Source organism: Curcuma longa, chromosome 3 (genome assembly GCF_044706935.1).
Source record: "Curcuma longa cultivar G26 ecotype Majalengka, Jawa Barat chromosome 3, ITB_CL_G26_1.1, whole genome shotgun sequence".
In the NCBI taxonomy this organism is placed as follows: Eukaryota; Viridiplantae; Streptophyta; class Magnoliopsida; order Zingiberales; family Zingiberaceae; genus Curcuma; species Curcuma longa.
In genome coordinates, this window is record NC_133863.1 from 6,601,031 (window position 1) to 6,625,459 (window position 24,429).

The following is a 24,429-nucleotide window of genomic DNA, read 5'->3' on the forward strand; positions in this document are numbered from 1 at the left end:
TGGTGGAGGGCTGCGACAACCGTGGACTGTAAATAAGTGATCAATTGCGTTAGCGATCTAAATAATGGCCCGTCACGGACCGGCCTCATTTAAGGGTAATATAAAACCCAATTAGCCCAGCCCAAGCCCAAGCGTTGAGTTAGTTTTAGCTCAGTTGCCAACATAAAACCAAAGGGTAATATAGTCCGATCCTAACAATATATTCAAACTTTGACGAAATAAATAATAAAATTTAATAATATTATATATAATATTTATATTTATATATTATATGAGGTAAGTTGTCGAGCTGATGATGAGTGATCCTAGACAAGGATCGACAAATGACACAAAATATATATATGTGTTATGTAGTCATAGTGTTTGTATTCCACAAGTCTATTCAAACTTTCCATGTTTTCCCAAAAAAAAAAATACTATGACAGTCGTAGAGAACCTTTCTTCATCTTGATTGAATTATCTAACTTCTTGTGATTGATTTTCAAAACACTTGCACAAACCATTGATTAGGACAAACAATGAGTGAAATGATTAGATATAATTGCGATGTTCCTTAAAAAATAGAAAAGATGTGTGAAAAAAGAGTTCAAAGTGTTTACTTTGACCATTGTCATTCTCGCAAAGATCGCATATCTTACTTAAGGTTGTCCATTTGTATGCACTAATGATCCTACAAATCTTGCTATGTTCCCCTAACCCTAGACCAAAATGTCAAATTCTTGTCACATAGTAATGACCACAGCGCAGTCATAAATGACCTGGAGATAATAAATTATTCATGGAACCATGCCTACAAAGGCAAGGCATTATGTTCGAGCAAAAGTGGAGTGGAGAGGGTGCATGACTTTTCTTTGGCTTATATGCAAGTGAACAATCACAAGTCAACAACGACAAATCGCATGTGATAAGATATTATTTTTTCCTAATATTTTAAATGGGAAAGTTCACTTTTTTCTATACTAAAAATTGGTTACTTCTTGGCAAAGGCATTTTAAGAAAATGTTTTTTACAAAAAAAAAAAAAAAAAAATCATGCACCTAGCTATAGATTGGAATTAATGTTTTCAAAGTCTTAATGTTAAACAAACAACAAAAAATATAATACTCAAATTATTCAGTGGAACTTAAACTCTCATCACGGTTGAATTTAACGTGCTAAACATTTTTATACAAATTAATAATGTTTCTCCTCTTTCCTTTCATGCAGTCCAATGCAGTCTTCAGAATCAACCTTTAGACCTTGCTCACCAAAAATTGATTATCTAAACAACTGGCAGCGATCAAATTCAAAGTCCTCATGTCTTTGCTTAACAAAGTAAAACCCACAGACAAAAAAACGAGCACGCAAGCAAAAAGTAGAGTAGGAGTTTGAAAGTTATCTTGTTTCTTCTGCTCGATGTTCAGCGTGAGACATGGAGGAACAGCTAAATTTTCACCCAACCTCTGCATGGAAATTTTTAACCTTCCACTCTAATTCCCTTTTGTTATCTTGCTGGGGTTACAACAAGGCGTTTGTTGAAATGTCCATTGTCAAGCCTTATCCGCTGCTTTGAAAAACCAAGCCAATTCTTCGAGTCGGGAGATGAAAAGGAAAGAGACTGTTTTAAAATGCTCAGTATCTGTCGATGGGAGTTGAGGATTCCTATACCTAATCCTGCTACGGCTATACCAAACCCAACCCTAGCTAGCAATAGCTAGCTAATAAATGAAGTCAATGGTTTTCGGTGCATGTCTTGAGCGTGATTTGCAACGACCAGACTGTCGAATATTTTTGCTCTGAGAGTGAATCAGTCATCATCACAAACACACAAGAAGTACTTGCGTACTAACGCAGGCATTCAAACCATTTTGCTCTGTGTTGTGTTTGTAGAAATGATGTAGTATATGTATATGTGTGTTTGTAATATTTGTTATGTCGATCGATTATTTTTAATATTTTACAATTTTCATATAAATAGTTAAAATTGCAAAATTATGCTCTGGCCACCACCCAAAAAATTAATTAATGCGCATGAAATGAAAGGGACAACTTGGAAAATAATTAAATCGAGGCGATAAGCATAAACGGATAAGATAGCCAAAAAATATATAAATTTTCCTAATCCAAAATTATTAACTCCATCGTCTTGATCTACCAACACACGATGAACAAGCCAAGCCATTAGCCTACCTAGCTCCTTTAGCAAGATCAACGACTCCAAGTGGCATTGTAACACATGCAAGGCGATCGATCTCCAACTTCTACTTGTGCTACCGAATGGCACGCAAGGATTGACCAGTCCTCGCTTATTAATTCGTCAAAGAAAGGACAAATTTTGAAAGCCTCGATCGAGCCATGCCACCTATATGATCTGCAGCATCAAAAGTAGAGAAAGTTAATGGCCGCGTCACGTAAGAGACATACGGACTAAAGCATGCATCGTAAATCCTGGAGCAAATCAGTAAGATTCCCTTCAATTTCGGACCAAACCTCGATCGATCGAGCTACCTCAACCCACACCACTCGATATGATCGACCTAAGTCTCGTCCATCTCTACTACTTCCGCCAAATTTATACAGTCAATTCGATCAGACGAAGCCAAACCAATCGATCGATCGAGAGCCATCAGCCTTGGAACAACACGCACGCACTCTCGTTGTGCTCATATATCGATCTTTAATTAATTAATTGTTCAGCAATTAATTATTGTATATGATCCAGCCAGATATATATATAGGCCGGTGATTAGAAGCAAATTTAATTTGATGGAGAAATACTCTTGGACATCATGGCAAGCGATGTAAGCTGGCTGGTTGGCAGGCAGGCAGCGCCAATAACAACGGGCTAAACACCCACTAGGTAATTAACTAAAACTCTGGCGGCAAATATAATTACCGTAAACTAATGCTAATAAATCAACGTGAGCTCATCATTATGGCAGACTAGTTAATGCTAATTATGTGAGCAAGTCACTAAAGCACCTCTTAATGAATTATACACAAGGTGAAAAAGATATGTGGTCCTCGGATGAACGGATCAAAGGAGGAGACACACTGCCCTACACATAGCCTGCAAAAAAATTCGATCACGGACTGAGTATGCACCCAAACATTTGGCATCGAGACAGAAATGTCATTTAAATAGTAACAACTGTCTCTTCGTTTTCCATCGAAACAATTCGCCATTCTTCCTTCTACTCCTGACACAACAGCGTATATGACAACCAGAAAAGATATCGATTTTTTTTATTTATTTATTTTTTATTTTCAGAAGTTTCTTTATGTGAATTATTCACGCGAGGCTAAAAGGTAGCGTGCAGTGCTCCGGACACGGCACAGTCATCTCAGTGCTCCGGCTACTCGACACGCGTACACATTGCCCGGGGGAGGGAAAGGCGGGCCCGACGTCAGCCGGAGCGGCAGCTTCCTGTGACGCCGGCTGGCCGTCGCTGTCGCGGCCCACCGCGGGTGACGCGCGCCGCGACAGTGCTCAGACGTGGCCGCCGCCTACGTGGCCAGCACCGAGGACCCCTCCTGTCGGCTCCTTTCCCGTCACTGACGCCACGCGGGCCACCGCTTGCCCCCTCTCCTCCCCGACACGCCCCTGGCCCTGCCTACGCCTCCCTCCGTCGCCTACGTGCATGGCTCCATTCCGCTCGCCAGTCCTATAAATACCCTTCGCCTCGATTCCCCTCCCACCCACAACCATCAAGATCTCATCTGTGCTATTTGATCGAATCGAATCGAATCAATGGCGGTGCTGAAGGCGGCGAGCACGACGGCGGCGCCGGCGACCACCAAGCTAGGTCCGGCGGCCTGCGAGAAGGACGCCGAGAAACTCGCGTTCATCGAGGAGATGACGGTGAACGTCGACGAGGTGCAAGAGCGGGTACTGGCTGAGATCCTGACGCAGAACGCCGAAACAGAGTACCTGCGCCGGTACGAGCTCCGAGGCGCCACCGACCGCTCCACCTTCAAGTCCAAGATTCCGATGGTCACGTACGACGACCTTCAGCCGGAGATCCAGAGGATCGCCAACGGCGACCGCTCCGCCATCCTCTCCGGCCACCCCATCTCGGAGTTCCTAACCAGGTAATTAATTATCAACCGATCATTTCTTTGAATAATTTCTAGCTTATTTTTATTCTTAATTTGTGGTTAATATTGACTCTTGCGGACGTAGTTCGGGGACATCGGCCGGCGAGAGGAAGCTGATGCCGACGATCCAAGCGGAGCTCGACCGGCGGCAACTCCTCTACAGTCTTCTCATGCCTGTTATGAACCAGTCCGTACTGCTTCTTCTTCTCTCTCTCTCTCTCTCTCTTTATCTTTTCTTCGAAGTATATTTCATCCATGCGAATCCTTCGTTAATTAATCTCCAGTTTCAAGAAATTAATTATATATGTTTTCTTCTTCTAGTTTCTATAATCTCAGTTGCAACCACCAAATCGAGCTTCCAATAAACAAAGCTTAACTCTTCTTTCAAAAGTTGATTTTAAAGATGCATGATTATTGCGGTTTATTAATTAAACATCCTCAATTATTGTTGTTTACATCAGAGCGATGCTTCGTTTAATTAATCTCTAGTACCTTAACTTATTAATAAAATTTTCCATGAATTTTTGGTTAGGTACGTGCCGGGATTGGACAAGGGGAAGGCGCTCTACTTCCTGTTCGTGAAATCGGAGAGCCGGACGCCTGGGGGCCTGCCGGCGAGGCCGGTGCTCACTAGCTACTACAAGAGCGACCACTTCCGGTCGCGACCGTTCGACCCCTACAACGTCTACACGAGTCCCACCGCTTCTATCCTCTGCGTCGACGCCTTCCAGAGCATGTACACGCAGATGCTCTGCGGCCTCATCGATCGTCTTGCCGTCCTCCGTGTCGGCGCTGTCTTCGCCTCCGGTCTGCTCCGAGCTATCCGCTTCCTCCAGCTCCACTGGCGCGACCTCGCTGCCGACATCTTTGCCGGCGTCCTCACTCCCAAAGTCACCGACCCGGGTATCCGCGAGGTGGTGGCGGAGCTCCTGAGGCCCGACCCGTCAATCGCGGAGTTCATAGAGGCGGAGTGTGCGGGAGGCGACTGGGCCGGGATCGTGAAGCGGATCTGGCCCAATACCAAGTACCTAGACGTGATTGTGACGGGAGCGATGGCGCAGTATATTCCGACACTGGAGTACTACGGCGGCGGGCTGCCGATGACGTGCACCATGTACGCCTCGTCGGAGTGCTATTTTGGACTCAACCTCCGGCCGATGTGCAAGCCCAGTGAGGTTTCCTACACCATCATGCCTATGATGGGCTACTTCGAGTTCCTTCCCCACGAGGACGGCTTTGCCGTCGCTGGCGGAGCGCCGCCGCAGCTCGTCGACCTGGCCGACGTCGAGGTCGGCAAGCATTATGAGCTTGTTGTCACCACCTACGCCGGCCTCTGCCGCTACCGTGTCGGCGACATTCTCCAGGTAATGAATCAACTTATTGCTCTGTATAATTAATTTGGTAGTGCAATTAGTATTTCCAAGCGACATATATCTTCCAGGTCACGGGGTTTCACAACGCAGCGCCGGAGTTCCGGTTCGTGCGCCGGAAGAACGTGCTGCTGAGCATCGAGTCGGACAAGACGGACGAGGCTGAGCTGCAGTCGGCGGTGGAGCGGGCGGCGGCGCTTCTGCGGCCGTGGAGAACGACGGTGGTGGAGTACACGAGCCAGGCGGATACGAAGGTCATTCCGGGGCACTACGTCATCTACTGGGAGCTGCTGGTGAAGGAAGGGGAAGGGGGGCAGTGGCCGCCGGCAGAGACGCTGCAGGCATGCTGCCTGGAGATGGAAGAGGCGATGAACACAGTGTACCGACAGAGCCGGGTGGCGGACGGCTCCATCGGGCCGCTGGAGATCAGGGTGGTGGGCGGCGGCACGTTCGAGGAGCTCATGGACTACGCCCTCTCCCGTGGCGCCTCCATTAACCAGTACAAGGTCCCACGCTGCGTCACCTTCCCACCCATCATCGATCTCTTGGACTCCAGAGTTGTGGAGGCCCACTTCAGCCAGAGCTGCCCCAATTGGGCCCCCATCAACAACAAGCTTATAAATTAAAATGTTCGATTAGGTAGTAATAGTATGTATAAATAAATATAAATGTAGTAGATAGGATTAGGATTAAAAAATTAAAACGGTGTCAACGGCGAAGAATAATGAAGCAGATGGCATCACCCGTCGATGACTTCAGAATAGGATCGATCCTGGACTATCTACTCAGTCTCGTCGTCAGGTTATTTGTTCGGAAATGTAATATTATGTAGTAGTTTACTATATATGTACTGTGTTTTTAAACTGTCGGTTTCTCACTTCAAGACTTTGTACGGCTAATGTTACCCTTCTTTCATAGCACCCACCCACCCTTCTTTCTAGGTAGGTTTAAATAACCAGGTGATCTCCTCAGAAAAAGAAATAATAATAATAAAGAACTGACGGCTAAACAAAGAAATATTATCACTAAGGACGAGATAAGTGTAGACAGATTGAACAACGAAAACCAAAGTTGTAAAAGTAGGTCAACGAAAGAGGTTTGAAGCTTGAATGATCTCTAGCTATGGGCACCTTACACAACATCTTATCCAGGACGTTGAAGGGATAACCCTATCTATAGCATTACATACCTTTAGGCGCATAAAAAAACACTAAAAATAAAAGGCCAACGCCCAACTCAACGGCAGTGACTTAACCTTGTACGACCCACTGTCTCAATCGGTCTAAATCTGCAAGAGGCCGACGCAGGTCGTTGGCCTGTGCAATTATTGGCACAAAAAGATGGGCAAGCAAAGGTGGAACACAATGAATATATGGTGGCAATCAATTCGAATTCCAGGAATTTGTAGGCTCATCCTCCGGGAATCATGCTGAAACTTTTTTTTTTTAAGTTTCTGCTCTGTAACTTACCACTGGGAAAGTGCTCGACGAGCAGGTAGACAAGTCTGAAAAAACTCTCAAGCCATGCATGAGCCAGCATACTTGTGCCGGTAGACAAGATTTTACAGTCCCAGCAATTAACCTTTACCATGCAATCCAGTTGTCTGATAGGGGTTTCATGTTGCGAGGGATGAGTCTGACAGAGGGGTCTGGATAAATAGAAACACCAAGAAAGACTACACTCGATTGCAGTTGGCCTGCGCCCGGGATGCACGTTCTTAGACATAAATAAAGTTGTCAAAAGGCGCATGTACTTGAGAGTTCCTAACGTGAATGCATGCATGCATCTACGATAACCAATCTCTTTGTAGCATTTATTTCATGTAATTACAGACAGACGCTATTTACATTTTTGCCGCCTGCTCACTAAGAAAGACTTGCAGTAACTTATGCCGACCAGATGTTCCTACGTTAGCAAGCAGTTTAAATTAAAAGACACGATGCATGCTTTGTGTTACCAGATTTTGCAGGGGTTGAAGGAAGTATCTTTGCCCGGCTTGATAATGACCCACATCAGTGTCAGTGAGTTTGCTCTTGCTGAATAAGGGGCCGGAAGAACTTGAATTATTACAGATATATGGCCCTCTCCTACAAAAACATGTACGTACGTGCTACTTAATTACTCGGTGGTGCCATCTGCTGATGTAGCTTAATTGTTAATTGTCCATTGAGGCTTAGGGTTCGATCCCTCCCCTGCACTAGCCATGATGAGAAAAAGGCCAAAATGGCCGTCCGTGATTTACTCCCTCTAGACACTTGTGGGGCCGGGACTAAGGGGCCGCTAAAGGTGGCGGATCCACCTTAATGCTTACATTAATTGTTAATTGTCGGATATGTTGAATAGTTGAACAAGCCCTAACCTGAACTCGAGGCCTAACATGCACCTAGTATCAGCACAAGGCTTTCAAATTAGAGAATTACAAAGCGTTAGCTGTAACTGTGAAAGTACTTTAATATGTCATTCGTACCAGAAAAGAAGAAGGCGTGCAAGAAAATCCCTAGGGACTGCAGTAACCATAGGCTGAAACTTAAGGTAGGTGTTATCAACATCTTCTGAAGAGTCATCCTTCCATGCGTTAAGGTTTTCGGATTGTTAGGGTGGCATTTTTATGATCCAAATATTCAATTCTTACGACTAGATCATGTCCTACTGAGTGAATCACATCGTCCACCTCAGGTATACAATTCTTACAAATAAACTATGTTCTAGAATCACATTGTCCACCTCAGAGCAGGTCGGCTCAGAAATTTCAACAACCTCCAAGAAAAGAAAATCAATTAAAAGATACCACATTAATCAAACAAGCTATTAGCTAAAAAATTCATTGTTTTACAGCAAAATGATAAATAAGTTTAAATTTCATAAGTTCTAAAGAACAAAAAGTAAAAACAAAAATCTGAACTATTGGTTTTATAAGTCTTGTCAGGTTCTCCCTGCTTTTGCCAAATCTCCAAATCATATGGGGACTGATTCATATTGATGGAAATATCTCCTCCCGAAATTAAGAAGAAAAAAATTAAAATTGCTTTAACTAGATTGTGTAGATTCTATATAAATTTGCACAGTTTTAAATCTGGAAAATGGTCCAAGAAAACACCAATAGACTTTGTGAATTAGCAACACGAAGCACACAACAACACTGGTTTATAGCATCAAGATAATCTGCAAGCTTAAACTGGAAATAATTGCACGTAGTAGCTAGTATATCTCACCTTCTCAGGTTGCAATTATCTCAAATAATCCAATAGCTCATTTTTTTCGTCTCCTACAAACTGTTGCATGACATCTGAAGGGCTGAATGTTTCCTTTTCATAGCATATAACTCCTGGAGATTCATAACATTATGAAAAATGGTAAAACAAAGTCCAACAAATTGTCATTTGAAATGTATCAATTTTTTAACTGGAAATGACAATAGTAAAACTAAAAAGTGAACGTAAGAGTAGAGGTATCTGTGGTAAGAGTAGAGGTATCTGTGTCAAGACATTTCAATTAGATGTCAAGAGTGTTTTTTTTTTCGGGGAAAAGGCAATTTGTAGTAGAAATAGGTCATATAGTATAGGAAGATCAAGATGGCAGAGAGATGAAAAATACATCTGCAATTGATGCTACCTATAAGCCAAATAACATGACAGGAATGGTAGCTAGCTCGAGAATAACTGATATAAGTTATGTGGCATAATTGGCAAAAGTTGCTGTTATTTATGAGCTACCCATCCCCAATAAAAAATTAGAAAATAAATAATCCAAATCAGAAAAACACGCTAGATCAAATGTCAGCAATCCTTCATGGAAATTGCATATTTCCCTTGCTTCAAAATTGGGACAGCAAACCAACCACTTGCGCTAGCTTGTTCAGCAAAGAAAGAGACTTATTCAAAACTGAAAACGTAATAAGAGACGTTTTCTTGTTGAAGGAAATCTCTTAATTTGTGGAAGATTGCGGACTTAGGACAGTATTGTTGCATATTAAACATAGTACCTTTTCCATAGATCTCAACTTAGATTGCAGCTGCTGAATATATTCTATGGCTTGAGGTGTCAGATTACCACAAATTTTAGTGTTCATATGATCATATATATCCTCACATGATTCATCATGTTCATGCATATTATGCTTATTATGATAATTTAAAACATCCTTTCCCTCCAAAGAGCTGAACATCGCATTAGTCCTTTCAGATAAGATATCAGTATTATCAATTTCTGAACTATCTGTTTTTCCTTTTTCATCATGATCTTCAGGAATATCTATATTTTTTTAAGACAAAGTCTATATTCTGCATTGCGCAATGTGTACCTGCAAGCATAATTCAAATTATGTGCTCAATGCTAAGATTAAAATTTTGAGTTAAACTAGTCAAGGTGAGACAGACAAACAGAGTTGACAGGTTAAAATTTGTTAAAACTCATTACATTCAAAGTAAACTTATAAAAATAGAATAAGCACGGGCCAAGTATCATGGCTTCTTAATATTTACTTTAGGATTGTAAATGGTGACCAGGAAATGATTAGGGTCCATCCTGAGCAGTCTTAGCAGAACAATTATTCCTCCCTCTAACCGCAAAAAAAAGTTTGCCTCATACATTTGGGAATGTTATATGAACAGGCTTGGGAATAATTAATTCCTATACTCACAAAATAAGTTTTACTGCTAATCACATTCTTCATTTGCTCTTAAAATACTAGTATTTTGTTGTTGTCGTTTCTTTCCTTGTTTCTATTCTTCCTCTTAAGAAAACAAGAGATATAGATATCCCTTTGTGTTCCAATCCCTGACTTGGTTGATTCCATTGACCTAGATATCTACTTTGAACATTTCTCGTAAAGATTCAAATTGATCAACTCCAAAAAGGCAACACGGAAATAATAAAATGTCTTTGATCCACACAAGGCCACTGGTTGTGATTATCTGAAAAGAAAAGTGCACAACATTTTTGCACTAGTAATATTTAAAATATAGACTCAAAATAATTTTACAGATGCTACACAGAATATTTTAAAAGGTGAAAACTAACCCTGTTTTTATTGAAGAAACTAATAGCCTGAAAACTGATTCCCAAAGAACTTCAACTTCCACATTGAATTGGTTGGATGGAAGAAGACCCAGCATGCTTGAAACAGTCTTTTTCAATGCATTGACTGTATTAGGTGGAACATCTTTTTGGATGCGTCTCAGAACCAAGGGTTCAGTTTCATCTTTTTGCTAATGCCTCGAGCTTATCATAGAAAATATATTTTGCAACGTTTCACTTCCTATATGTGAAAGGTCTTGGAGTTATCTCAACACATTTCATTAATCACATTGTCAGGTTTTTATCACCGATCTTTGCTAACCAATAATATCCTCATAAAAGTTCGGAGAACAGATTATTATGTTTCTTAAAATAATGATGAATAACAAATCAATTCACATCTACGTTACTGCCAACATCAAACAGCTTTTCTAGGTATAAGAGCATGAGCTGGTTCAAGCAATCATGGCAGATTTCATTCAGGAGTAACACTCTATATAACTTGAATAAAAATAAACTGAGCTTATATTACCAAAATGTCAATTTACAAACTTTCCCAAGCTTAACAATATAATTAAGCTAGCGCTTCCTTCCTCCGTCTGTTACAGTGAACGCACTGTGTGTTGTGGACTTTCCACTCCAAGCGTCATAAAAGCGAGCACACAAGCCCAAGCAGAAAAGTTGGCAGACCAGCCATGCAGGATGATGCAGTACTATACTACATCTCCATGCTCATATATAATGGTCCATTCCATGACTTCCGATCCACATCCACAGCAATAACTGTTCTTAATTTAACACTGGTGACAGAGGGAACAAACAAGCCATAAAGCAAATTCAGAGCCTGAGAGACTTGACTTTCCATTGCCGCATTCTCATGTAGCGTCCGTAGAGCTGTCTGATACCTTCATATCCACACACCAACAACTTCGTAATGCGTCTATTGCAAATATATAGATTATTGGAAGAAAGTAACATGCACGTACGCAGGGTTAAGTTTGATTCTCCTCTGCTCCTCCCATATATGCATTCACTTGCCTTGTTGACTGTGGATTCGGCAGAGGCAGTGAACTTTAATCATGTCCACTGTGATATCTCGTGAGGTACAAGTACTTGCGTTGGATAGATAAGCATGCATGTCTCATACTCCTTTTTCCGAGTACGTTCTCGGCTTCAATGAACTTTTACTAGCATGCGCGATTATGCCTTTAAGATTTTAACTCTCAGAGAAACACTTTATATACATGATCGTTTTTTCTTCTTCTGTTGATACATTAAATAATACAAAAAATGTACGTAATTAATTAGGAGAAATGAAAATTTAAGACGATATTAATTTATGGTCAACAAGGTGAATATACTTTATAATATCTGAATGGAACAATTGAAATTGAATAAAAATCATTAATTAAAGATCTATTTAATTCTGCCGATTAATCCGTAGTTTTTTAAGAGATGGGATCCATTGCAATTTTTTGTGTTTGGATTTTGCTGCGGGGACAGGAAGAACAAGCCACCTCAATGCGACAACGTAACTCCCGCCGCCGCAATCTACGGCGTTATTATTACGTGTCAGTTAGATTATCAAAGCAGGCTCACAATAAGAATTAAGTAATCGTTCGCCTAGCTCCAATATAATTATTTATCCATATGCTCATCCAGTATATATATATATATATATATATATAGTGGATCGATCATATATACATGCACATGTTCCTGCTCAAATGATAAAATTAATTAAGATTTCAAATTGTATTAATGTAAGTCAATATTTTGTCTGTGAGAATCTTAGTCCGCTTATAAGCGACATGTAATAAGAAATATTATTCTATCAGCTAACTAATTTTAGCTGTATGATATTGATTATTAAGCATAGATTAATATTTTATACCGAAAATTTCTAATCCTTCCAAACTGCTTAATCCCTGTGCATGTAGGTCGCACATGTTCTTTGTATAGGTAGAGAATCTAGACTTATTAGAAAACACAATGATAATAATAACACAAATATATATAATCGATGAAGCAACTTTAATTTGTTCGAGGCGCTATCTTATGCATCACTTTAGCTTGCTTCAAAATTCAAACATTTTCAAATCTTGGATTTGTCCATTGAGCACGTTTATAAGCCAGATTAATTAATTTCAATATAATGAGCATTTACGTTGTCTATGTACTTAAGTTGCATTCTTATCCTCGGTGGCCGGTGGAAAATTTCTATACCTTAAGTTGACTAACTGAAATTATTATTATTATTTAAGTTGCATTCTTAGTCTTATTTCTTATAGATAAAACCAAGCCGCCGGCCTATTAGTTATAGTGTTCAATTTCTTAAATGGATGAGAGGTAATCTATTATTTATTATTATTTAGAGTTCAAAGGTGATTCAATTCTACAAAAGATTCGACTTGAAAGACTCAATTAGGTGCATAGTTATCTCTCTATGTCCTCTCCTACACCACGTAGGCATGTATGCATGATGACCTTGGTTGCTAGTGAGTGTGTATATTAACCTTGAGTTAGTTGGTTTACCATGTGAATATACCTAATTAATGTAGCTCTCTTGACACAACGCATATGGTTGATTGATAGGTGCATTTGTTTATTATTAATTTGCATTCAACAAGTATACAATGACTTCAATTGGTTAGTCATATATATATATCCTGCACGATATCCTTATGTGACTAAGTGCGTCAGATATCTAAATCACTTCCAGATGCTCCGATTCAATTGAACATACTCAATCACAAACGTTGCATGCATAGAAAGACACATAATATCATTCTTGTGTGTATATATAGTCAGAAAAAAAGATATCTAATTTAATTAAAGTCTCAAATAACGAATGTTGTTGAAGAAACATGTAATATAGAAAGACACACAGGAATCTAATTTTTATTATATTATCCTAATTTTTAAAATAAAATGTGTAATAATAAAGATTATTTTTATTATCTTTAAAATAAATTATTTTATTAATAATTAATAATTATTAATTTTTATTGTAATAAAATTAATATTTTTATATATTAATAATTTTATTAATTATAAAATATAAAAATTATTAAAATATTTATTAATTACTAATTAAAATAAAAAATTTTAAAATAATTAAGTTTATTATTTTAATTATTTTATTAATTATAATTATTAATACTTATTTTAATAATTAATAATTAGAAAAAATAATATTTAATTTAATGGAAGCCCCAAATAACCGGTAAACAAATTGTTTCCAGAGAGATGATAATTAATTGGCTACCGTCACGTGACAAACGGGCATATGAGGACTGAACTACTATTCTTCGCCGTCGGCGAAGAAACACTGCTCACGTGACCCACGACCTCAAATGCGCTACGGCGTTGGATGTTTTTTTACGTTTCAGACCTCTTTCTTTCCTTTTACGTGTTTCGATCCTTCCTTGCTTTATAGTTTCTTTACCACTAAACCCCTCGCTTTTACCTTTTTTGGGTTTTCATTATTTCCGCCATCGCATCGCATGCTTTTATTAAATAAGACACAGTCGGAGTCACTCTTCGTTATTTGGGCTCCTTTTTCCCTGCCTGCAACTCCGTAAGCCCTTTGGACGATCGATATTTGCAGCTCGGTCTTTGTCATGCTCTAGTTCGTCGGAGCAGATTGTTGTTGGTCGCCTGGGGGGAATTTGTTTAAGCTCGATTCATCCTCGTTTCGTCTTTTTTTTTTTTTTTTTTGTTAGGGTTTCCGAAGGCGGAAAGCGGTACGGAGGATGGAGAAGAAGCAAGGATTCTTCTCGGTGCTAAGGGAGGAGGTTGCGAGGGGGTTTTCTCCGTCACGGTCGCGGGGAAGGCCGAGGTCGGAGAGCCCGCGGCGGAGCTCATTGCCTGTGGCGGAGCTGTTTTTGTTTTCACGGCGGTGGAAGCGGCGTGGGATCGCGGGGGAGCTAGCGGTGCCAAGATCCGGGAGTCTGACGCCCCTGATGGAGGGACCGGAACACGGAGTGGGAGAGGACGCGAAGAAGGAGCGTGGGTGGGGACAGTGGGTCAAAGACCAGCTGTCACGTGCGCCGTCCGCCTCTCCTTCTGCTTCCTCCTTCCGGCGGTCGGATCTCCGGATGCTACTCGGCGTCATGGCGGCTCCCCTCGCCCCTATTCATGCTTGCTCCATCGACCCGCTTCCTCACCTCAGCATCAAGGATACTCCCATTGTAAGGATTTCATCTTTCTCAGATTTGCTTAATTTTACTTCATTTATTGACACGAGTTGTGTTGGTTGTGAGTATTTAATAGTATCTAGGTGGTAATAATATCATATTTCGCATGATTTACTACGGTTATTTTAATCGCGGCAGTGTAACTTGTCTGATGAAATGCTCGTTCATGTTGACTTTTACCTTTGCTGGTTAGTCAAGTAAAATTCCTATTTGTAGGATTTGATAGGAAAAATACACGACTCATTTCCTTCCATGATTTGATAAATTCATCCTATTTTTCAGTTCATATTTTCCTTGTTAAACATAGCTTTCTAGCATTTGTTCTTTAACTTGTTGTGGCAGGAGACCTCTTCAGCACAGTACATCCTCCAGCAGTATATAGCTGCATCAGGAGGTCTCAAGCTTCTCAGTTCCATTAGGAATACATATTCAATGGGGAAGGTGAGGATGGTGGCTACTGAGTTTGAGACAGCAACCAGGATCATCAAAAACAGGAACGCAACAAGGGATGCTGAGTCTGGTGGATTTGTTCTCTGGCAGATGGCACCTGAGATGTGGTATGTTGAGCTCTCTGTAGGTGGCAATAAGGTCCATGCTGGTTGTAACAGCAAGCTAGTTTGGCACCACACGTCATGGTTAGGTGCCCATGTTGCCAAGGGCCCTGTTCGTCCCCTTCGTAGAGCACTTCAGGTATAGTATTAGTAGATCACAGGGTGGAGGTTTAACTCTTTTTTCCATGTGTTATGGTAATGTTTTTATTGTACAATACCTATTTCATTTTGCTATATCCAGTATGTTTAATAGAGATGAACTTACGCTTGTATAAATTTAGGGTCTTGATCCACTGACCACAGCTAGCATGTTTGCCAATGCTCGATGCATTGGGGAGAAGGAGGTCAATGGGGAGGATTGCTTCATCCTCAAGCTCTGTGCAGATCCAGATACACTTAGGTCCAGGAGCGAAGGAGCTGCTGAGGTTGTTAGGCATGTCTTGTTTGGCTACTTTAGCCAGAAAACTGGACTTCTCCTCCACATTGAGGATTCACACCTGACTTGGATCCAGCCAAGTGTTGGCGGGGATGTGGTTTACTGGGAAACTTCAATCAACTCGTTCCTTGATGACTACCGCCCTGTTGAAGGCATGATGATTGCACACTCTGGTCACTCAGTTGTGACTCTCTTTCGATTTGGGGAAGTGGCAATGAGTCATTCAAAGACCAGGATGGAGGAGGCTTGGACTATTGAAGAGGTGGCCTTTAATGTTGTTGGTCTTTCTGCTGACTGCTTTATCCCTCCAGCAGATATAAAACATGAATCTATTAGTGAGGCTTGTGAGCTACCTCAAAGAGAGAGGGGGAAGAACATTGTGATCAGCAGCCATCGGGCTAAGATTGCTGCCCTGGGAAGTCCAATGATGATGCCGACTGTTAAAACCTAAGGCTGTTTCTGCAGAGATTTGAAGTGAGCATAATTGCCCATACTGAACTGGTAGTCCCTTCACCTGACTGACCATGAAATGTAGGTATGCATAGGTCTGTCCCTTATAATGGGGTTCATTGCTCTTTAATATATGAGCATTGGTTATCCTATCATCCGTCAAAGGGTTTTGGTGGATCGTATCAAAGGGAAGTGGGGTTCTTAGGTTGATAAACCGTTTTTTTATTTGGTTTGTCAGTTATGTAGGATGTGTTTTGGGGTTTCTGTATTTTTTTTTGTTGCAATTGGGTGTTGCTTCCATTCCTGAAAGGAGAGGATGATGCTTTTGTGGCTGTTGTGATTGATGTTCTTCGGTGAAGCTAAGCCTATTTTTCAATGGCGACAAGAACTTTAACAGCATGTTTACTGATTAACAATGGATTTATTTTGACTGAGAATGAGTTCTCAATTTCTCATGTGTGTTTGCTTTAAGTTTGATGAACAATTGATTTATTGTGGAAACTTCTCTTACCTACTTCAATCCATGTTGAAGATTAAACCAACTTTTGCTGAATCCGGTGTTAAAGTCTTTATTGTGTCTTGTATTTCTAGTTGCTTCCAAGGTGGTAGGAACGTTATGAGGTGAATGGAATAAACTGAGCAGCATTTCCCGAAGGTTAGTCATCTACAGTTGCATGGAAAGGGAAATGATGCGAGACATGATCTGCAAGTTTGTTTTGACCTTTATTTTGTGTGTGTGTACAAGCGTGAAGATAAACAAATAGTGCCGATCATGGCGGTGGTTGTAACATGCAGTAGATCATTATGGCTATCTAGGCTTCTAGTATTTATTTTATGGTCAAGCTGCATTTGTTTGACGAGATAATCTTGATGTAGGAGTTTATAGATCGATTTAAGTAAATCAATTACCCTTCTTTAATATATGTTTCCGTTTGGCTAATGACATGCACAAAGGACAAATGCCTCCGAAGAAAACTTGCTCAATTAGAGAAACAGACAACTGGATGGGGAACCACCGAAAGCAGTATTAAACCACTGTGCTCAAAATAATCTCGATTCTTCGTCAACCTCTACGCTCTGTTGTCTTCACAGCTCTAGCGCGTGAAATAAATACATTTGTTCTTTTGCCGCATTTTTGTGCATCCGAGGAACGCCGTTTACATGATATAACTTTTCTGTAGAGATGCACGTGTATCCTCCTTTACTCTTTGTCGTGGAAAATTTTACTTTGAACTTGAACGAAGTGCTGACCACGGAAAACAGTTTGTGCTTACTTGCCTGACAAGGCATGTCATCCGGTCCTTCTCATCAAAGACATAGTTCTAATATATATTTTTTCTTTTTATTCAAATAGTATTTCATTCGCACTTAGTTAAATTTTACAAAATGAGTAAATAAAAATAATGTTTATCCAATCTTGTTAGAGATTTAGATAAGGTGGAATTTATGTCTGTTAAATTGGAAGGATGGAGACATATTTTTTTTTATAATAACTGATAAAGATAATGGGTTTTTTTTAATCATTTAAGAATAACGATCTGTGGAGGAAGAGTCGGTGGTTTTTGTCTGGGACTTTCGATTTTCGCTTCCCCTCTCTCTCTCTCTCTCTCTCTCTCGTTCGCTGCATCACGGTCACCTTCCCCAGTTCACCGTCCTCTTCGCCTTGTTACCCCACCTGGCTCGCGAGAAGGTCGGCCTGCCCGCCGTCTTATGCATCTGCGCTCTGTTCTTCCTCGCTGGCCTCCTCCGATCATCCGATCAGGTTGGTCCACTTCTACACTCGACCCAAGGATCTCCTTCGATCTGTTATTCGATCTAAACATTACTGTCTTAAGCGTACAGATTGACCCCAATCTGTGATCCCTTTCCAGGTCAGTGCCTCTCGGAAAGTTTTCCCTTTTATATTGGATTTGTAGAGTCCGAACTTTTTTACTTCGATGTTGTTGGAAAATGCAACTCGTTCGTGAGAGGAAGTATTTAACACGGCATTTTATCTAGTAATATTTATTGAAGACTTTAGTTGGACTTGATAAGGCATGACTCGGGAGTAAGATTTAGTCATCTTAGCTGGTGGCTCTTTGAAAGTTATTGTCGCTGTGTGTAATTACATAAAATTTGATGATTCCTGGGAGATTGTCATCATAAAGGGTTATGTATTTATCCTTATCTACTTATACATGTTAACACGAGCGAGCATATGCCATATTTGGCAATTAAAATATATCTTTTTAGATGAAAAATGCTAGAAGTTTACCTTTTTGTTAGTCTTCATTTTTATTAGTCTCCAATTGTATCATAGAGTTTTATTTTAAACTAGTAATGAATCTATTGCATCTGAAATCATGATGCATTGCATCCATCAAGTTTATGCCAAAGATCATTTAAGCATAAAGCGCTACACAGGCTAAGATACTATACACTTATTTTTGAAAGATGTTCTTTGACTTGCCGTCCACTGCAAAAACTTATTCTTTACTGATGGCAAGCACATTTTTTAGTGCATCTGAAGATTCAAGTAGAGTCTTACATCAAATTGAGAAGATTGCTAGAGCTACAATGATTCACAAAGAGCATGGAGAGATATTGTTTGAATAGTTGATGTGGAGAGAATTGTTTGAATAGTTCAACAAATCACAGTTGAGCAAGTTAAAATGTTGTGACTGGTATGATAAGTTTTATTTGTGTTCACTGTATTCAAGTAAGCAACCTCTAGGGCATTGTTGGTCTCTTGGAATGTAAGTTGGTTGTATCTTGGTGAAGGGAATGTATCATCATCAAGTTCATAGAAAGAAAATAGAAACTAAATGCCTCAATGCATAATCAATCTTTTTAACTGCATCCCAATAACTTGACTAAATAAGAAAGAGTTGGGCTTTAAAATGATTATCCATAAATCTATACTGTAGAAACATAATAATACTAGGCATTATGAAATTCTTTTTTTATTTCTGATTCATTTCCAACATCAATAGGAAAAGTAGTTGCTTGTCTATTTTAGGATAAAATTGTTGTGTTATTTGCTAGTAATTGGTGTCCATCTTATTCCAGGCATTTAATGTCCTTAGGTATAGGGCAGAGGTTTGCTTGTCACTATGATGCATTCAACTCTGCTAAATATGACCTACAGAAAGCCAAAGAGTAAGTAGCTTGCTCATGCATGTTGATAATTTCATTAAGAATCTGATCATGATTGTGCCTTGCATTATACATATTCTTCCTATTTTTGATCTTTTAAAGGTATATATATGGTTTGTCACATTGGAGGAAGTTAGAGCAATGGACCAGGGAATTAGTATTCATAAACTTTATGGTTTCAACAATAACACTATTTAAATACTACCTGTACTCTGATTTACACTCATGGCAAAATCACATTTTGAGCTTGAATCTAACAACATTCGACTGCATGTTGAATAAATGAAGATGTGGTTTACTCAGGATTATGCTTTTATCAAATATTATGATATCATACTAAACATTAGGATGACACATCACTACATGCCTTATGTCATGGGATTGCGTACCTCAGTGACCTTGAGAGAGAGAATAGAACACTGTGTATTATTTCTGGAATGATGAACATAGTGAGAGGGTACCTGTTTTAAAGCTTTTACTTGAACTTGGTTTCACAAGACGGAAAATTAGACGAAGTATGCTAGAAATGTTAAAAATAGAAATAATAAGATTAAGTAGAAACAAAATTCAAGAGTACTTTGAGTTAATGAGCTATCAGATGTAATGGGTTTAGTCCTACACTCAGGCACGCAGCTGCAGTTCAATACAATTACAGACTTAAGTCATTCTTGTAGTGAAAATATCAAATCATCAGCTGTGTTGCCAAGTTGTGTCGGCTGGAACTAATTCAGCTGGCAACGCAGGTCTTATCCCTCTGTTCTACCTTATGAAAGCACTATTTTACCAGTAATATTTAGTCCAATTAAACTTTTTCTTTCTTTTGCTAGAGTTTTCTTCAGTCTTTTGTTAACATCTTCAACTCTGATTAATTTTTCTTGTTAGCTATATAATCTATTTATGGCCTTTTGAACATGTTCATACTATGTACCAACTCAACATATTTTGTTCTATTTTATTATCTATTGGAACTAAACTTGATTGCTACGGAGTAGGATTTTTTAATTTGATAGTTGCACGCATTCATCTTAGCACTTTCTCTTTCCTACATAATTTTTTCTTGTACATTTTGTCTTCTAAGTACCTAGCCTTCTATACAAAAACTATGGGTCATGTCACATGCTTGCATAGCTTTTCTTTTATCTTTAGGGACATTTTCAATCACACGACTAGACAAGCTTGTCTCTTTTCTACCATACTCTTTGTTTCATGATCTCATGATATCTCTGTCAATTTCTCCCCTTTTTAATAATAGATCCAATATATTTAGAATTCTATCAGAAATGCCATTATTATTCATCTTTATTTATTTCTCTTGATTGCTTTATTATTGTCATATATTCGTCATAATCATCAAGTCTCATTTGTCCCAACTATTGGAGATTGGTGTAATGAACCTTACCCCTCCATTGAGCTCATTGAAACTACAATTCATATTTTCAATTTAGTTAACTTTTTGTAAATTTTTGCTCCAGAAAAAAATTGATGGATCAAAATAAAACAAAACCCATTACAAAGAAGTGTCGACCAAATTATTATCTGTATGTTGTACATCCTAAAGTGATAATCTTGTTAAAGATGTTCAGCATCTGGGAAGTTCTATTTGCTACTACTAGAACCTAATGATTGTCACTATAATTGGATCACAGTCACAAGTTGGATTTCTTTTTAATTATAGTGGGGACTTAACAGTATAGACATACCATACAAATTGCCTAACCTTCCTACTATGCTAAAATCCAGTAAATAAAAAAAAATCAATTTACGGTTCTTTGTTCCCAAATGAGATGTACACGTAAATAAGAGAGGTAGGCCCATGGATCCATTTTTTGTCATGCTACTCAAGTGATCAAAAGACACCATCCTGTTCTCTTTGTTGTTGCATTTCAATACATTTATAATAGAAGGAACCATGCCTTTTTGTATGTTTGGATTTTGTGCCGTATTCATTTTTCTCTCGCTTTATCAAAGTACTTTCTTCCTAGTAGTGGGAGGTAGGTAGACATCATAGCAGCACCATGAGTATCAATACAGAAATCTTATAGTTATTCTGTACCTTTCCACTTTAGGATCTGATTTGCCAACGTACTACTGGAAGATGAATGAATGTGATAATAATCTGTTTCTTTAGAGTTGAGGCAAGATGAAACACAGAATCGAATTTCTTTACGGGAGCTTACATTGCAACATATATGCTTTTAGTTTATGGTTTCTATATTTTATCGGCTACTGTCAATTCCTTGAACTGATTTGGCTCCTTGCAGACATCTCTTCACGGTGGCTGCCCCGTGATCAAAGGAGAGAAATGGGCTGCAACAATGGATGAGAGATAATATTGATAAGTAATTAAGGTTGCATATGCATATATAGCCTCCGATTCTGTTTCCCTTTTCTATTTAGTGTTAATCAAGTCAAATATGTAATTTTGCCATCAGTTAGGTGGGAAAGTCACAGGCCTTCCAAGCATCTACATGTTAAAGAAAGCTGCTATATATGTGCTGGCACGAAGGTTCACACATGTTTATTACTCGATGTGATCATGTAAATATAGCTACAAAAAGTGTTTTCCAGGTATGTAAGTCGTTTCTTTGTTCGCATGTATGCTCCTTTAATAAAGTGAAATATTTTTCACCATATCCAGGTTCGGTTGCGAATACATGAGCTTATTGTGTCCATTTATTTCCTATATACATGTCTCTTTCGTTCCACCTGATCATATATAGTTATACTTTATGAATCTGGCCAAAATTTTGATGCATAATTAATTAAATAGACCGCCTGCAGGTTTAAGTCGACTACAATTTGAGATAACCACAACTTCATATACGATCGCATATCAATATTTAGCATTATTTTTCTGAAGTAAATAATCATTATTCATTATTCAAATAGTTTTAGAAGCGTGGGCTTCTTTGCTGCACTCGTCTCACTCTCATCTCCCGTAGTAGAAGTCATCGTCACCGAGCTATCCGAAGACGTCGACAAGGAGAGGTAGTGGCCACCATTTGCCGGTGATGATCTCTCACCCAACTGATCACTACTTTTTCTTTTCTTCTTCTGATGCCAGCCAGGGAGAGCAATTGCAGTGGCGATGCCGCTGACTTCGGCCAAAAGCGGCCGAATGGTTCCACCGCAAAGCACCGTCTCCACAGCCTCGAGACAGAGCTGCCACCATCCCATCCACAGCAGCCCTGTTGCGCCGCCCACCGGGTTTATTGTCCTCCCACACGCTTCGTAAAGCAAAGACCGAAACGCAGCTGCCCCACACACATATATACATACTCACGGTTGAGAATTGTAAAACCATAAATAAAACAAATAACTGATGTATATATATGTTGTGTATATATATATACCAGGGCGGTGGCGGAGGGGCACAGACGAGAGGAGGGATAGCAACGTGGACCTCCCGAAGAACTTGGCAACGAAGGCAGTGGCGTTCGCCTGGGCAGTGGCGCTTTCAATCCACTGGATGCATGGGCGGAGCACGCAGCTGCTGCTGCACCCTTTCCTCAGTACTCTACACCCGTTGCAGCTCATCCTATGCCAATACCAATACCAATTTTTTCTTTCAATTATTTCCTCAACTAATGCTCTATGTTAACTATCAGAAGATCTCCTCTCGGTCTCTTCCGAAATCGCGGCTTAGCCGACGATATTTATAGAGAAGAAGTGGTTCGCAAGCCGTGGGGTGGAGGTGTCACCTGATGCGTGCACTGAGATTGGATACGATCCAACATCTATTCTTCTGTCCGCGTCCTAACTTGATCGAACGGCAGATGAGCGGCTGATCTGTCGGCCCGGTCTGGATGGACTGATGAGGAGTTGGATTGGATCCCGAGAAGGTGTCGTGAGGGATTACGTAAGGGTGTATGGATTAAATGCATACAATCTGGTATTCCGGCGGGATGAGATTTGAACATATTTATGGTTTCCGTGGGAATCGTCTTACAATTCGGTGGATTGGTCCACGTGCCGCGAGCCAACTACAACAATAAACTGCGCGTACGAACGAGCATGAGTCAAAAGAACAGTTTCCGAAATCGACGATACCCGTGAGAGCGATTACAGTTCGTCAATTGACGATTGGTAAACACGTCCCAAATTAATTTTCTTAATTAATTGATCGATAATGAATGTGAGTTAATTTTCATCAATCATTTTTTAAAATTAAATAACTAATTTCTAAAGATGTTTGTCAAGTCTCAGTGAGTCGATTCGTTGACTAAGAATCAAAGGTCATGTACTTGATTTAAAAATCTAGTTCTTCTTTTCTTCCGCAAAAGGTGCAAAAGGTGGAATCCGTCACCTTAGCGGTCCCACACGGTCGGTCCCACGACCATCTGTGAGGAGGTAAATCGAGAAATTGTAATTGGTCACGACGCAGGAGAGTATTGTCTGGCTTCGTCAGGATTCGAACCCTTGTCCTCTTCTGCAACTCTACTGCGTCGTAATCAACTCAGCTATGTCTCAGGGCAAAAAAAAAAAAAAAAATCTAGTTCTTCTTAAACTATTTTCGAGTATACACCCAAATGATCTATATATTTATTTGGAGGGGTTCTTAGATTTTTTTCCCCCACTTACCTATAGATATACTACCACGATAGCATTAACATGAGGTGTGTTGCAAAGGAAAATTTAAAGAGAAAAGAAATCACAAGGGTCACTTGTACATTGGATGTTCATTTCTATAGGTGTTTAGGATCGATGTTGAATCAGGTAAATATCTTTTGAGAAATAAAAGCTTAAACTGCTAAGTAGCCTTTTAATTAAGAACTCGACGCCATCTCGTCTTCAAATTTGCACATCTCAAAAGCGGAATTCCATCCAAGCAAGGTTACTGCATTTGCCTGGCCTGGTAGCCATGACCTCACCACCACTTCGTACGTGCTCGTTCTCCCTTATCCAAATGCCCTGCTGCACCTTGTCTGCTAGTACAAATTGGTGGTGAGTTTATTTCTCAAATCAATGGACCTTCTTGGCTTCTTCTTCTACTACTTTTTCTATTTTGTTTTCATATACTATTATTTTCCCGATTGCGATTATGGTCAAAGATATTTTAATTATATGTTTAGACAGGGTCCTGCCCTCTGTCTCTATCTCTATCTCTGCGCTACAAACAGGGAGGGATCTCTGACTCTTAGCACAGCCTAAACAGCAGCTTAGCAACTCTACACTTAGCCCTACAAACCTGCATA

General features: G+C 39.8%; 3 protein-coding genes, 1 long non-coding RNA gene and 1 pseudogene across 4 annotated transcripts; 3 read left to right on the forward strand and 2 right to left on the reverse strand.

The window, feature by feature from the left end:
- Positions 1-3,715: 3,715 nt before the first annotated feature.
- On the forward strand, positions 3,716-6,242 carry LOC141824286 (indole-3-acetic acid-amido synthetase GH3.8-like). The gene is made up of 4 exons (XM_074711544.1): positions 3,716-4,071; positions 4,163-4,264; positions 4,610-5,441; positions 5,519-6,242. Exons 1-4 carry the CDS (start codon positions 3,731-3,733, stop codon positions 6,071-6,073), a joined length of 1,830 nt encoding a protein of 609 aa, XP_074567645.1. The 5' UTR covers positions 3,716-3,730; the 3' UTR covers positions 6,074-6,242.
- Positions 6,243-7,766: 1,524 nt separating this feature from the next.
- On the reverse strand, positions 7,767-11,328 carry LOC141823566 (uncharacterized; annotated as a pseudogene).
- Positions 11,329-14,006: 2,678 nt separating this feature from the next.
- On the forward strand, positions 14,007-16,524 carry LOC141824066 (uncharacterized). Its single transcript, XM_074711299.1, has 4 exons — positions 14,007-14,043; positions 14,189-14,656; positions 15,005-15,352; positions 15,495-16,524. The coding sequence occupies exons 2-4, from the start codon at positions 14,219-14,221 to the stop codon at positions 16,098-16,100; spliced, it is 1,392 nt and encodes a 463-aa protein (XP_074567400.1). The 5' UTR covers positions 14,007-14,043; positions 14,189-14,218; the 3' UTR covers positions 16,101-16,524.
- Positions 16,525-21,498: 4,974 nt separating this feature from the next.
- LOC141825268 (uncharacterized) lies at positions 21,499-22,215 on the forward strand. The gene is made up of 3 exons (XR_012601493.1): positions 21,499-21,582; positions 21,667-21,802; positions 22,124-22,215. It is a non-coding gene; the product is annotated as an uncharacterized LOC141825268 (long non-coding RNA).
- LOC141825267 (LOB domain-containing protein 37-like) lies at positions 22,010-22,847 on the reverse strand. The gene is made up of 2 exons (XM_074712655.1): positions 22,588-22,847; positions 22,010-22,488 (listed from the first exon to the last, which is right to left on the reverse strand). The coding sequence occupies exons 1-2, from the start codon at positions 22,769-22,771 to the stop codon at positions 22,112-22,114; spliced, it is 561 nt and encodes a 186-aa protein (XP_074568756.1). The 5' UTR covers positions 22,772-22,847; the 3' UTR covers positions 22,010-22,111.
- Between the last annotated feature and the right edge of the window lie 1,582 nt (positions 22,848-24,429).